Source organism: Balaenoptera musculus, chromosome 10 (genome assembly GCF_009873245.2).
Source record: "Balaenoptera musculus isolate JJ_BM4_2016_0621 chromosome 10, mBalMus1.pri.v3, whole genome shotgun sequence".
Classification (NCBI taxonomy): domain Eukaryota; kingdom Metazoa; phylum Chordata; class Mammalia; order Artiodactyla; family Balaenopteridae; genus Balaenoptera; species Balaenoptera musculus.
In genome coordinates, this window is record NC_045794.1 from 41429390 (window position 1) to 41441904 (window position 12515).

The 12515-nt window shown below is 51.3% G+C and overlaps 1 protein-coding gene across 3 annotated transcripts in view; it reads right to left on the minus strand.

The window, feature by feature from the left end:
• Positions 1 to 1047: 1047 nt before the first annotated feature.
• GALNT6 (polypeptide N-acetylgalactosaminyltransferase 6) overlaps positions 1048 to 12515 on the minus strand; it is a 33376-nt gene continuing 21908 nt past the window's right edge. For 2 of the 3 annotated variants that reach the window (XM_036866286.1, XM_036866285.1), the window contains 7 exons: positions 12196 to 12430; positions 8833 to 8950; positions 7250 to 7450; positions 6587 to 6718; positions 5883 to 5984; positions 4506 to 4658; positions 1048 to 3453 (listed from right to left, as the gene is read on the minus strand). In XM_036866286.1, coding sequence (XP_036722181.1) covers positions 3340 to 3453; positions 4506 to 4658; positions 5883 to 5984; positions 6587 to 6718; positions 7250 to 7450; positions 8833 to 8950; positions 12196 to 12430 — 1055 coding nt within the window. In that variant the 3' untranslated portion in view covers positions 1048 to 3339. The remainder of the gene's footprint in view (positions 3454 to 4505; positions 4659 to 5882; positions 5985 to 6586; positions 6719 to 7249; positions 7451 to 8832; positions 8951 to 12195; positions 12431 to 12515) is intronic. The other variant, XM_036866287.1, reaches the window with a different exon arrangement.

The window sequence follows — 12515 nt, forward strand, 5'->3', positions numbered from 1 at the left end:
GAACCCGTATCCCCTGCATTGGAAGTGAGGAGTCTTAACCGCTGGACTGCCAGGGAAGTCCCTTATTTTTGTAATTAAAAATAAGAATATATTCTGGGACATTTATCTATTTTTGGCAATGGCGCCAATACTCTTCAAGTGGGAAATAGATCCCCAGAGGAGACGAACCATTCAGTGCTAAGGGGAGAGAGGTTCCTGGAGCCAGGAGATAGTAGCACAGGGCTAGCTAGCATCAAGATTTTAAGCAGGACTTGGGTGTCCCTGGTGGTGCAGTGGTTAAAAATCCACCTGCCAATGCAGGGGACACGGGTTCGAGCCCTGGTCCGGGAAGATCCCACATGCTGCCAAGCAACTAAGCCCGTGCGCCACAACTACTGAGCCCACGAGCTACAACTCCTGAAGCCTGCACACCTAGAGCCCGTGCTCTGCAATGAGAAGCCACTGCAATGAGAAGCCCGCACACTGCAGCGAAGAGTAGCCCCCGCTCGCCACAACTAGAGAAGGCCCGCGCGCGGCAACAACGATGCAGCCAAAAATAAATAAATAAAAAAGATTTTAAGCAGGACTTAAGGTTTTAGGTTAGCCTGAGAATGGTCAGAGGGGTGGCTTTTAACAGTGCAGATGTGGGGTTAGGGCAAGGCCAGCCTCGGCTAAGGGGAGGCCAAGAAGCTGGTTTCCTGAGTCCTCCCACCGCCCTGTTCGTGCCTTCTCCCTCTTCTTGAGCACCTCTCTTCCCTAGTCCTCCCTTCACCCCCAAACCTGCTGCATCACTCAGTCCCTGTGGGTTACCCTTAGCTGACCGCCCTTGCGAGATGCTCTGCCGTTGTGTGGTCGAGGTGAGGAAACTGAGCACCACAGCAGGGCACCTCAGTTGGGCGTGCATCGTAAGATCAGGCTGGAGAGCTGTTGAGTGATGTTATAGAGTATGAGGGATATTAGGATAAACGGCAAACAAACAGTGCCTGATATATGTTTGGATGTTTAATGCAACCAAGAGTAGGGCTAAGATTGGAGTTAAGGACTAAGGCTCCCTAGGATTTACCGGACTTGTTAGCATGGCATTCAAAGCCTTTTCAACTGGGCCCCAAGCCACTGTTCTACAGGGCCGACTAACCCAGTAAGCACAGCAGGTACAGTGCCTGAGGCCCACAATACTTTTTAGGCCCACAAAAATGTTTCAGTTTCTTTTAAAATCAGAATACAATCATCCTGGATTATATTCGTGGTTGTATCAATGCAGTTGTAAAACATACTCTTTAACACTTTTTTAATGAAGGCACAAGTGCCTAGGGCTCATGAAAGCCATAGTGTGGTCCTGATCTTCTAGCTTCTACATTCACTGCACCCTCACCCTGAAGTCCTCTTGGTTCCCTGCATCCACTTGCACTGTTGTCCCTCTGTGACTTTTCTCACACTTGAGATCTTTGCTAACTGAGCTCTTCCTACCTGAGGATCCATCCTTTGAGGTCTAAGGTCAAATGTCACCAACTTTGTGAGGCTTCCCTAAATGGAAGGAATTGTTCTAATTCATGTAGCACATCTCTGAACATCTCCAGGCTTGGCATGACTTGCTTACATCTCTGTTTTCCCAGCTGAAGTGTAAGTTCCATGGGGGAAGAGCCTTATTATTTCCTCATGTCTACATGTGCTTGACACAGTGTGTAGGCTAGATTGGGGGCCAGAGGATATTTGGAGACGAGACAGTGGCTGTGACAGAACTTTTCAGATGTGTGTGATTCTTCACAGCTTGAATCAACTGATCCTCCAAACGGATCAGCTAAGGGGCATTGCAGGGGAGGAGGAACCCAATTGCAAGCTTCCTTTACCAATGCCATAAAACCTTTATTTCCACTGGGATCTCATGTGCAATTCTCTTCTCTTTCTGGGAAAGAGCTTTTCCCTTTCCCCACTCCAGGACACGTCCTGGCCACTCTCTCCTCTCCCTTTGGCTGGGCTACCCCATGGGACCCAGGAGACTTCCTGCGGCGGGGAGTTGCGTGGGAAGCAGAGGCAGCTGTGGTCCCACGGCACCCTCATGCGGTGCTGTCCAAGATGACAGCCTGCTACTCAAAGTAGGAAGCCCTCCAAGAAGGAATGAGAGTCCTCTGGGCAGCTGGGCTCTCTACTTCAGGCAAAGCAGCCACGCGTGGTGGGGTCCAACTTGCTTGGGGAAGAGCTGACATGCACGGCAGGTCTGCTCTGCGCGGGGAGTTCACGCGAGACCCACAGACAAGGCCAGTCACGCAGTCATGCTGTCCCGGCTTCCTCAGACTTCCCAGGGCTCTTGTTAGCCTTATCTGGGTCCTAGCCTCAGGGCTGCCAATATGTGGTTGTGTGGCCTGGGGCAAATAACTTCACTTACCTGGCCTTGGTTTCATAATATGAAAATGATAGGGTTGGACTAAAACGATGATTTTCAAATTGTGCTTGCAAACTTTTAGAAAAGTTCAGGGGCTGGTGGGCAATGCCCTCCCCCACCCTCATTTTCATCCATGGCTATTTTGCTTCTGAAGTACATTATACATGGAGCACCGAAAAAAGGTTCTGGGACTTAAACCTGAGAATCACTGGCTCCACAAGCTTTCTTTCAAAACGAACATCCCAGGATTCCTAAATGTGGTCTCCCTCACGGCTACCTGGCTGCACTGCTCTAGGCTTTACGGAGACCAGCTAGCCAGAAATGATCAGACCGGAGGGAAGAGAGAGTGGGGAGCTGGTGGCTAGTTGCCTAGTGTTCTTGTGGTGTGGTGGGAGGAGCCCAGGTTCAGGATACAGGCCAGCTCCTTTACTTCTCTCTGCCTCAGCTTTCTGGTCTATAAAATGGGCACGGTGGTTCCTGTCCTTCTCACAGGACTATGGGTGCAGATGAAATAAGATAAAGGATTCCTGTCAAGGAGCTTCAGGTAATGTTAGCAAGGGAGACTCTTAGACCTCTAATCCCTCTGGTAGAATATACTGTTTCACTGGATTCTGTGGGTGTTCTAGATGACCAGGGATTCAGGACGTGGCTGCAGAGGTACTTTTCTTGAATTCAGCATTGCTGCCCTGGGCTCTAGCCCAGCTGCCTCCTCTGCTTTGGAAGTCTGTTTCTAGGGCAGAAGGAAAGCTCTAGGTCACATATTATGTGTTCTAACAGTCTCTTCCACCAACGTGGAGGAAAGAAAATGGGCCCAATGTTGTTGCAAGGAGTAGGAAGGTCCTGCCTTGATTTGCATCGGGTTTGAAATCCATCTTTAAGGCCGACAGGGAACTGATGATCAGGTTCTCAAACATCAGGTTCCCCCAGATCCTGTTTCCTGAGAGGCTTGTGGGATCTCCCACAGGGGGGTGATCCAGGGCCTAGATGAAGAGCCAGTGCTGGTGGGGATCACTGGGATTGCAGGTGGCCATGGCTGGCTTTTTGTCCTTGGATGTCAGGCAGGTACCAGATCCTGAGTTCCTGATGAGTTGATCCTAAAAAGATGACACGGCAAAGGGTCAACCTGGGCCTCAGACCTCTGACAGTGCTACTAGGGGGCAATGAAATAGGAGTCAGTAGACAAAAGGCAAAGGAAACCCAATGAGGCACAGAGAGGGCACTTCCAAATTCCTTTCCTTGGATGCCAGATACTCTGATGGGATGCATTCCTGAGTTTCCACCTGTGCGTGGTACCCATTCTCCACTCCCAGCTTTAGCATGAATGGCTGGAACAGAGGAAGGCAGGACCATGGGCTAACTGAAAAAGGCTTTCAGGACCCCCCCCCCTCCTCCAGATGGCCAGTCTCAAAGACCTGGGCCACTGCTACCCACCCACACCTTCTGCCTTTGATCATGTTCAGACTCCTCCCTTCCCTGTAGCCCCAAGGCTAGGCTCCTCTTTCCCTAAGCCAAGGACTGGGGATTGGGGTGGAGTGGGGTGTGGCGGCTCATTGGGGGCTGCTAGTTTGGGCCCAATCCTGTAGAAGTTACATCATTTATCCCAAGACAGTGTGGTGTAATGGAAAGAACCCATGCTTTCCAGCCAGATTTATCTAGATCACAACCCCAGGCCTACCATTTACTAGTGAAGGGTCTTGGGCCAGTCACAAACTTGCTGAGCTTCAGCTGGCCCATCTCTAGTGACGGGGACACCACTTACTTGGGAAGAGCCTCTGGAAGATTAACCAAACCAATGTATGTGAGTGCATAGCCTTGTGCCCGGCACACAGAGGCCAGGCAGGAACCACAAGTGACTCTTCAACTTCATCTACTTGTGTTCAGCCTAAAAATACGTGAGCTATGACAGAGCTGGTCCTGGATCATAACCCCGACCCCATCTTTATATCAAGCAGAACCAGCCATCACCAAACCTTACTTAAGCCCTGAGGACCCTGCCTGTGACCAAGCCCACATTCTCCATACTTTCTATTGTACATTGTCCGGATCCACCCCGTAGTATCTCAGGCAGAAGAAGATGCAGAAGGAAGGGAGGGGGCAGTTGTGGTCTCAGGTTCTTGATTCTGAGCTTTCTGGGCAGCTGACTCACCTGGATGAATTCCCATTCCTCATCCTCGGGCACTTGGCTATTCTTGCCAGTGAAGTGGCAGCCCCTAAGGCCCAGAGTGCCAGCACTGGCATATAGACACAGCTGCTTCGCAATGTTGTGGCGAAGGTCCCTCTGGGTTGTGTATTCAAAGTACTAGAACACAAGATAAGAGGAGGTCCCGAGGGGCAGGCAGAGAGTTTGCCCATCACCTTCCAAAGCCAACTGCCTTGAGATGCCAACCACAGATGGCCTCCTGGGGAGGAAAGTGAGTAGTTGCTAAGACTTCAGTAATTCATGTGCCACCGCATCTGGGTGATACTGGAATGATAGATAATAGTTACTAAATATTTTTTCTTTAGTTAAAAACTTAACTTAGGGACTTCCCTGGCGGTCCAGTGGTCAGGACTCCACGCTCCCACTGCAGGGGGCACGGGTTCTATCCCTGGTCGGGGAACTAAGATCCTGCATGCTGTAAGCCATGACCAAAAAAAAAAAAGGGTTAAAAAAAAAATTAGCCTCATTTAAGGCATTACTGGTGAAATCATGTGCTAGTTCTTTTTTTGCTAATAGATGACTATTGAAAAAATGTCCATCAGTGTACCACCTAAAGTCACCGTGCAGGCCAAGTGGTACAGGAAATTGCTCCAGAATGACTTTGTCTTCATTCGCGCATCGTGTTGGCTTCCTGTTTGGTGGCCCATGCCACTCCTTTCCTTGTTTCAGCTCTGTTTCAAGTGCCTCTTACTTACCAAATGCTGGGCATTCAGGGTAGATTGAGGGGCTGGGTCCAGGGAGGTTATTAGTTATTCCTCAGGGAAGAGCTGGGCATTGTAGGGCATGGGGGAAATTCCCAGGATGCCAGGTAGCTGTGAGATGTCAGTAGGTGGTTGTTTTGGGGTCACTGATGGGTGCTGGGATCATAGTGGTAGCTTCTGGGCAGGGAAGGCATTGAACATAGAAGTTGAGTGTAGCTGAGGCAAAGTGCTCAGAAACTTTCCACAGTCACCCTAAAACATCACTCAGCAGCTGGTATCCTCCCTCCTCTGATGAACAATCCTCCCCTCCCGGGGTGGGGGGTGTGGGAAAAAAAAAACCCCAAACCACAAAACAATCCTCTCCCCCAGCCCCTCTCTAGCAGCCAGCACTGCTGCCCACTCCTCTCTGAATGCCCCTGACCCACACTTAAGACCTTGTCTGTCGGTATCATGCATTTCCCCTCAGACTGGGAGCTGTCTGAGGGCAGGGCTGGTATCTTCCCCTCTCTCTGGATCTCCCCTACCCTAGTCCTCAGGAAAGGACGATTCTGAGTGGAGGAAGGGGGCCTGTGAAGAGAGAAGATGCCCCAGAGACAGGCTTGCCTCGGGCTGGGCTCTGTACCTGGTTGCCGCCAAGGCCATGGCAGGTGTACATGATGAGGGGCTTTCCTCCATTGTTATTCTCTCCCACATCCAGGCAATGATCCATGCCGAGGTTCTTGAGCTGCAGAATGTTGAGCAGAGAGGGGAACCAGGGGAGCACAGTTAGGAATTTTTTGGTTTGTGGTGTGGGATCCATCTGGAATCAATTTGCACGGCTGGATTTCTCCTCTGTGACTTTCCTCCTCTGCTCATTAAGGCAGATGCCTGAAGTGAACAGTAAAGTGAGGTGCAGAGCCCAGGGGCTGGGCAAGGTCAGGGTGGGCAACCTGCCAGGTCCCTGGGAGAAGCCCTCAGCATATGGGAATGTCCTTAAGAGCAGTGGTTCTCAAAGTGTGATCCCCAGACCATCACCTGAAGGCTTGTTAGAAATGCACATTTTCAGGCCCCAACCCAGTCCTACTGAATCAATAGCCTGTGTCTTAACAGACCTTCCTGGTGATTCTGATGCATGTGAGTATTTGAGAACCACTGCTTAGGGGTTGTTTCCTCCTTATAAGGTTTTTAGCTCTAGAAGCCCAGGGTGGCCTCTCGGGCCTCCTCCTGGATAAGGGAGCGTGGAGAGTAAAAATCAGTTGTTTGTCATCCAGCTGCGGGGTAAGTGGTCCTGAACTTCTCCCGGGGGTTCTGTGATGATGGGTAGGCACGTTGGTTCTCAAGACTCACAGCTCCATAGAAGGTGGGCTTCAGGTCAGGAACAAACATCTCTGGGTAAATGTTGTGCAGGAACCAGGAAAAGTTGCGACAGTTTAGTCGTTCCCTCAGCTGCAGTCGTTCCGAAATGTCACCGAAGGATTTCTGTCAACCAAGCCAGCCCCCTAAGGGTCAGTTCCACCAGCCTTGACCTTCTTGTCTGGGTGGAAGTAGCCCAGAGTTCCTGGGACTACTTTCTCCCAGAGTGGGTCTCCTGTTCATCCCTGCTCAGGACCAGTTGGGCCCCACATCTAATCCCAACCCCCCTGCCTTGGCTTTGGGACCCGCACCCATAGCACCACCCCCATCTCCTGTGAACGCCCAGTTTTCTCCCAGTCTTCAATTCCCAGTTTCTCAGAGTAAAGCCATTCTTCCCATAAGAGGTTCTGCCTCCAAATCTTTTCTCCCTCCCTTCCTAAAAGATACTGGGGCTCTCCAGGCAGGGACTACAAAGCCTCCTCTCCTCATTCTCTAGCCTCCAAAACAGAGCCTGGGCTCTAGCTCCCAAGGTTTGAGGGGTAAAGGCACCAGGTGGTGGAGATGGGGGGGTCTCTGTCATCAGTAAGCTCTTGACCAGGGGCTGGGATTCTGCCCTTCTATTCATCTAAACACCTCCTGAGCACCCTCCCCTCTCACCTCTCGGGCCATCTTTGCTGCCTGCAGATTCCTCCTGTAGAAAATCTCCTTGTAGCTATCCATCCAGACCTCAGCCAGGCGCACTTGGTTGCGAGCAATGACACTGATGCCCTTGGGGAAGGTGTGAGGGCTCTTGGTACGGAACACGTGGCCGACCACAGAGCAGGGGATGATCTCCAGCTGGCCCCCGCACTGCCACACCTGCCGTAAGAGGATATGGGATGGGGTTTTCAGGGGCTGGGTGGGAAAACCTCCCCCCAAGCAGCTCTGTTCCATTCCCAGGGTGCCAGACCCCAGGTCCACAGACTCAGGGAAATGCTGCGCTCTCTCCCTGGAAAAAAAAGACACTGACCAGGCTTCTTCCCAGGCCATAACTACACAATCTCTGGCTCTCTGATGTTGGTTCACTCTGATTAAAGCAAACAGAAATTTGCAGGGTCCTGAGGGTTACCAGGGCCCACTTTGGAGAAAAGACAGTTGGCGAATTTTATGTCCATCTACCTACTGTGAGCTCTGGCCACCTGGTTTTTTGACCTGGAAATGTGATTTTATCAGCTCACACAGGTGTTACTGGAAACTCAAGCTCCTCCAAATCGAGATCAACTTGTGACCTAATCAAAGCATCAATTCATTAATTAATAGCCACCATCAGGTGGCTTGTGGTGATCACCTGGACCTTTAGCACACTAGCTTCCTTGCAGAGAGACTGAACAAAGGTCAGAGGCTCACGGACGAGCCTAGGGTCAGAACCATGGGAGTTATGGTGACTGAGCTGGTGACCCTCCTCTGTCAGAGGGCTGGTTTACGACATCCCTTCCACCTGTGTCTTCTCCTTTTTTTAGGTTTCAGATTGGGAGGTATGTTGTCATTCATTTTAGTACAGCAGCAACAGAAATACATAATCATAGCCATAGGAACAGCAGGTACCAGTGATGTGCTTGTATGTGCCAAGCACTGTGAGAGGTGACTTCATAAACAAGCTCATTTACTTGTTAATTACTCTCCACTGGATGGGGATCTGTGTAGATTTCATGAAGAGGCAAGCCTTTCTTCTAACCTAATCCTGATTTTCCTTATTCCTGGAATCCCTCAGAGTTCTGGGGCCCACCAGAATTTGGCCATCATCTTCTCCTATGGTTATGAAGAGCTTGCTGAACACAGGGGAGGGAAACTCCTAAGGCTACCAAGGCATGAGGTCTCTGACCTGGAAAGCGGAGCCTGATTTTTCCAGAAAAAGGATAGTGACTGCTTACTGACCTGTTCCACCTTCACCCTAACCCTTTTCCAACAGACATCATGAAAGATGTCACCAGTCCCCAGATGTCTGGTCCCTATTACCTCTATTATCCCTTCCCTCTGAGGAGTTCTGCCCAGTAATTTGTTCTCAGTTGTCCAATCTGACTCCCAAGGCCCTACTGCCATGGACAGGGAGGGGGCAGAGGGAAGGTGGAGCCATGACGGGAAACAGCCACCCTTCCAAGTTCAGCTGAAGAATTGATATCCCTGCCACTGCCTAAGAGACAGGTTCTCAGGCCGTCCCCTGGGACGTTGTGGTTCCCCCACGAAGCCCTCTTCACTCTCACCCGGAAGGACATTTCCACGTTCTCCCCTCCCCAGATCTCCATCTGATTATCATAGGTACCGATGTGCTCAAAGTAGGACTTGGAGATGGAGAAGAGGCCACCAGCAAACGTCGGGGATCTGGAGAGACAGAGGGAGAAGCATGTGCATCTTCTGGGGGGAAGAGGGGCCAGAACCTGGCGTGGAAAGCTGTGAACTCACCGATGACCCCTCCTAAACTCCCTCCCTCCTCCTTTCCTCTCACCTGGGATACGCAGCCCCTCTTCCACTAACTTATGCACTTAGCAAATGCTTATTGAGCTTTTATTATGTTCTCTTCACCTTCTAAGATCAGGTTGAGGAGAGATGTAATTATCATTACTCTCTTCTAAAAGGCATTCATTCATTCATTCATTCATTCAACCAAGGATGTGTTACACACGGGCTACCAGGACCTGTGCTACGTGTTAGTTGTACAGAGTAAAGAAAGACAGATCTTGTCCTCTGAGAGCTCAGTGTAGTAGCTGAGGGAAAAGCCACAATCGTTTGCTTTTTGGCAGCAAAGTTCCTAAAGCATAGTAGATACTCGGTTATCAGAAGCTATGTGAAGTTGTTTTTGGACATAGGTGCTCCCAGAAACAGAGTAGGAAGTGAGGTGAAATTAAGCTCAACTTGGACTACAGGGAGCATTTGGAGGCTACAACAAAGTTCTGGCTTTCAGACAAAGGCAGGGAGGCACAGACCCATGTTTAGATAAATTGACAAAAACATCTAGAACTTAGATACCACGCTGCTCATGAGAGGGGCTGGGCTAAGGGTTGAAGGCGGGGCTGGGAGACAGGGCGGGAGTGCACCCAGATCATTAGCTGTTGGCCTTTGTGCCACGCCAGGCTGGCTTGGACGGGGCTTTGCTGCCCTCAGTGGGTGGCTCCACGTGGCACAACCAAGCAGAAACCTTCTCTGTCAGCCCAGAACCGGTCAAGGTGCTTCACACGCAGCAGGGGCTCAATCAGTGTTCACTGGACTGACTGGTCAAGGCGACTACCCAGGACCCTGGTCTTACCCTATGGCTGTTCTCGTCGCCCTGAAGTTGGCTCCTGCAGCCACTTTCTGGAAGGAATTTCGGTTGGGGAACCCTCAAGCTCAGGCAAGCTTTCTGTCACTGGTTGTGCCCTCTACCAGGGGTTCTAAGCCAGCCCAAGTAAGGCCAGGAAAGCCTCAGAGAGTCCTGGGATTCTAGATGAGCATTTTGGAACTAACCTGCTGCTTCCTTTTTTTAAAAATAATTTTATATTTATTTATTTGTTTTTGGCTGCATTGGGTCTTCGTTGCTGTGTGCAGGCTTTCTCTAGTTGTGACGAGCGGGGGCTACTCTTTGTTGCAGTGCGCAGGCTTCTCATTGCGGTGGCTTCTCTTGTTTCGGAGCATGGGCTCTAGGTGCACGGGCTTCAGTAGTTGTGGCACATGGGCTCAGTAGTTGTGGCTCGCGGGCTCTAGAGCACAGGCTTAGTAGTCGTGGCGCACAGGCTTAGGTGCTCCGCGGCATGTGGGATCTTCCCGGACCAGGGATCGAACCCGTGTCCCCTGCATTGGCAGGTGGATTCTTAACCACTGTGCCACTGGGGAAGTCCCTAACCTGCTACTTCTTCAGGGTTTCCCCGACCTGGGCCTGTCTCTTGGCTTTGAGAGGTCCCTCTGACCAAGAAGCCACTGACAAGTTATCTCTGAGGATAAACTCTACGTGGGGAACTTTGCTGCAGACCCACAACCAACAGGCAACCTCTGGAAACACTCTGCATTTCCTGGCCTGCTTCCTAGGGTCCCCTGGGTCCTCACCTCTCCTCTTGGCCTCCCGTTGACTTTGGGAGTGGAGGAAGGGAGGGTGCTGCCTCCAGGCCTCCTGGGTACTATGCAAAGTGCCTCAGGCAAGCCCTGCACGGCAACCAGGGCATTTGGACCAGGGAGCAAATTAATTCCTCAAACACTGGAGCTTTGTCTTCCAGTTGTATGGTCCTCGGACAACGGAGCGGGGGACGTCAGTGATGGGTGGGGGCCAGGTGCCCTTTCCCTGACTGTGCCACTGTGTGCCTGGCCCCCAGCTTGGGGGAAGGGGGTTTTGTTGCTGTACATCTCAAACAAAAGACATCTATGAATCAAGCAGAGGGTCTATAGGGAGTTCTAATTTCTTTTCTCTCTCCTGCCTTCTCCTTTCCCCTCTGCCCCTTCTGCTGCTTCTTCTTCTCCTTCTAAAGGCCACAGAGCAGCTGGCTGTTCAGGATCCATGGGATTCCTTCCTGTGGCCCACCCGAGCCCTCTCTACTGAGGCTCTGGGCAGCACTTCTTAGGATTTGGGCACGTGCACGGGGAGAAAGCCTTCACTTTTATCTCTGCTCACCGTATCCCCAAACTCTGCTTCCCTCCATCCCTGGTATATATATTTGGTTGACCCTTCAGTTTCCTGGCCAGTATAGGAAAGCAATGGCACAGATAATCCAGAAGTAAAGGGTACTCTAATATAAGTCACTCCCCAACTCGGTTTAGCTGAGACGTCTGTGGTCTCTAACAACACCAACAGGCAATCTGGAGAGGGAGGGACAGGGTGGGTGTGTGAGGGGAAGGCAAACCCAGCTGGGCATCAAACAATGGATAAACTTTCCAGCATCTGCCCTCTAGCTCAGGGGTTGGCAGACTGTGGCCTGTGGGCCAAAGCTGGCCTGGCTTTCTAAGGTTCTGGCAAAGAATGGTTTTTACATTTTGAAAGGATTATTTTTTGTAGCTGGCAAAACCTAACATATCTGCTATCTAGCCCTTTTCCTGAAAAAGTTCAGGGCAACTGCAACACACTGTAAACTGCAGGACATTTGTCTATGTTCCTTTAATATGTTCTCAGTCTTTTCAAAGACGGTGACCTGGGTGCACACACCACCCCCTCTTATTATAATGGCTATTTTACAATGGCCTCTCCCCTCCATCTCTCTGAAAGCAGCAGTCACACCCTTCTACATGTAGGGAGGAATAAATGAGATCAGGTGTGGAAAGCCCTTAGCCCAGGGCCTGGCACACAGAAGGTGGTGAGTGAGAGCCAGCTGCTATGGTGAGAGGTAGGACAGAGCCATGTTGGGGGCACGGGCTTGGGGCCAGATTGGCGGGATGGGCACCCTTGTTCCACCAGTTTCTAGTGTATAGTCTGAGGCCAACTGTTCATCACCAGGAGCCTCAGTGTTCTCACCTGCAAACCAGGCTAATCACAGTACCTACCTCATAGGGGATGACGATTAAATATGTCAAGTGCTTCACAGAGCACCTCATAAATGCTGACCTGAGATGGCCCAGGTCCCTGGGACCACGGAGACCAGGATGTGGGCCCACCAGGCTACAGTACTTACTTGATGGGGTAGGTCTCATCCTTGCGCCTCTGCTTCTCATGTAAAGGTATGGTCTCCCAGCCGAAGGTCAAGCTCCAGTCAAAGTTGCCACGACTCTGGACTCGGCCCCTCTGGACGGGCTTGGAGAACTCAAAAGTGTTCAGGTCAATAGTGACAATGTTTGGGCTCACCACCACCGTCTCGTCCTCGGCGATGCGAGCCAGGAGGGGCTCCAGCCAGCCATGGAAGCACTCACCTGCAGGTCGGCACCAGGAGACATCAGTCAGGGTCCTGCCCACAGCTGAGCCCGTGCCCCCCGCCAGTGGGGAGCCCCAGGAGGA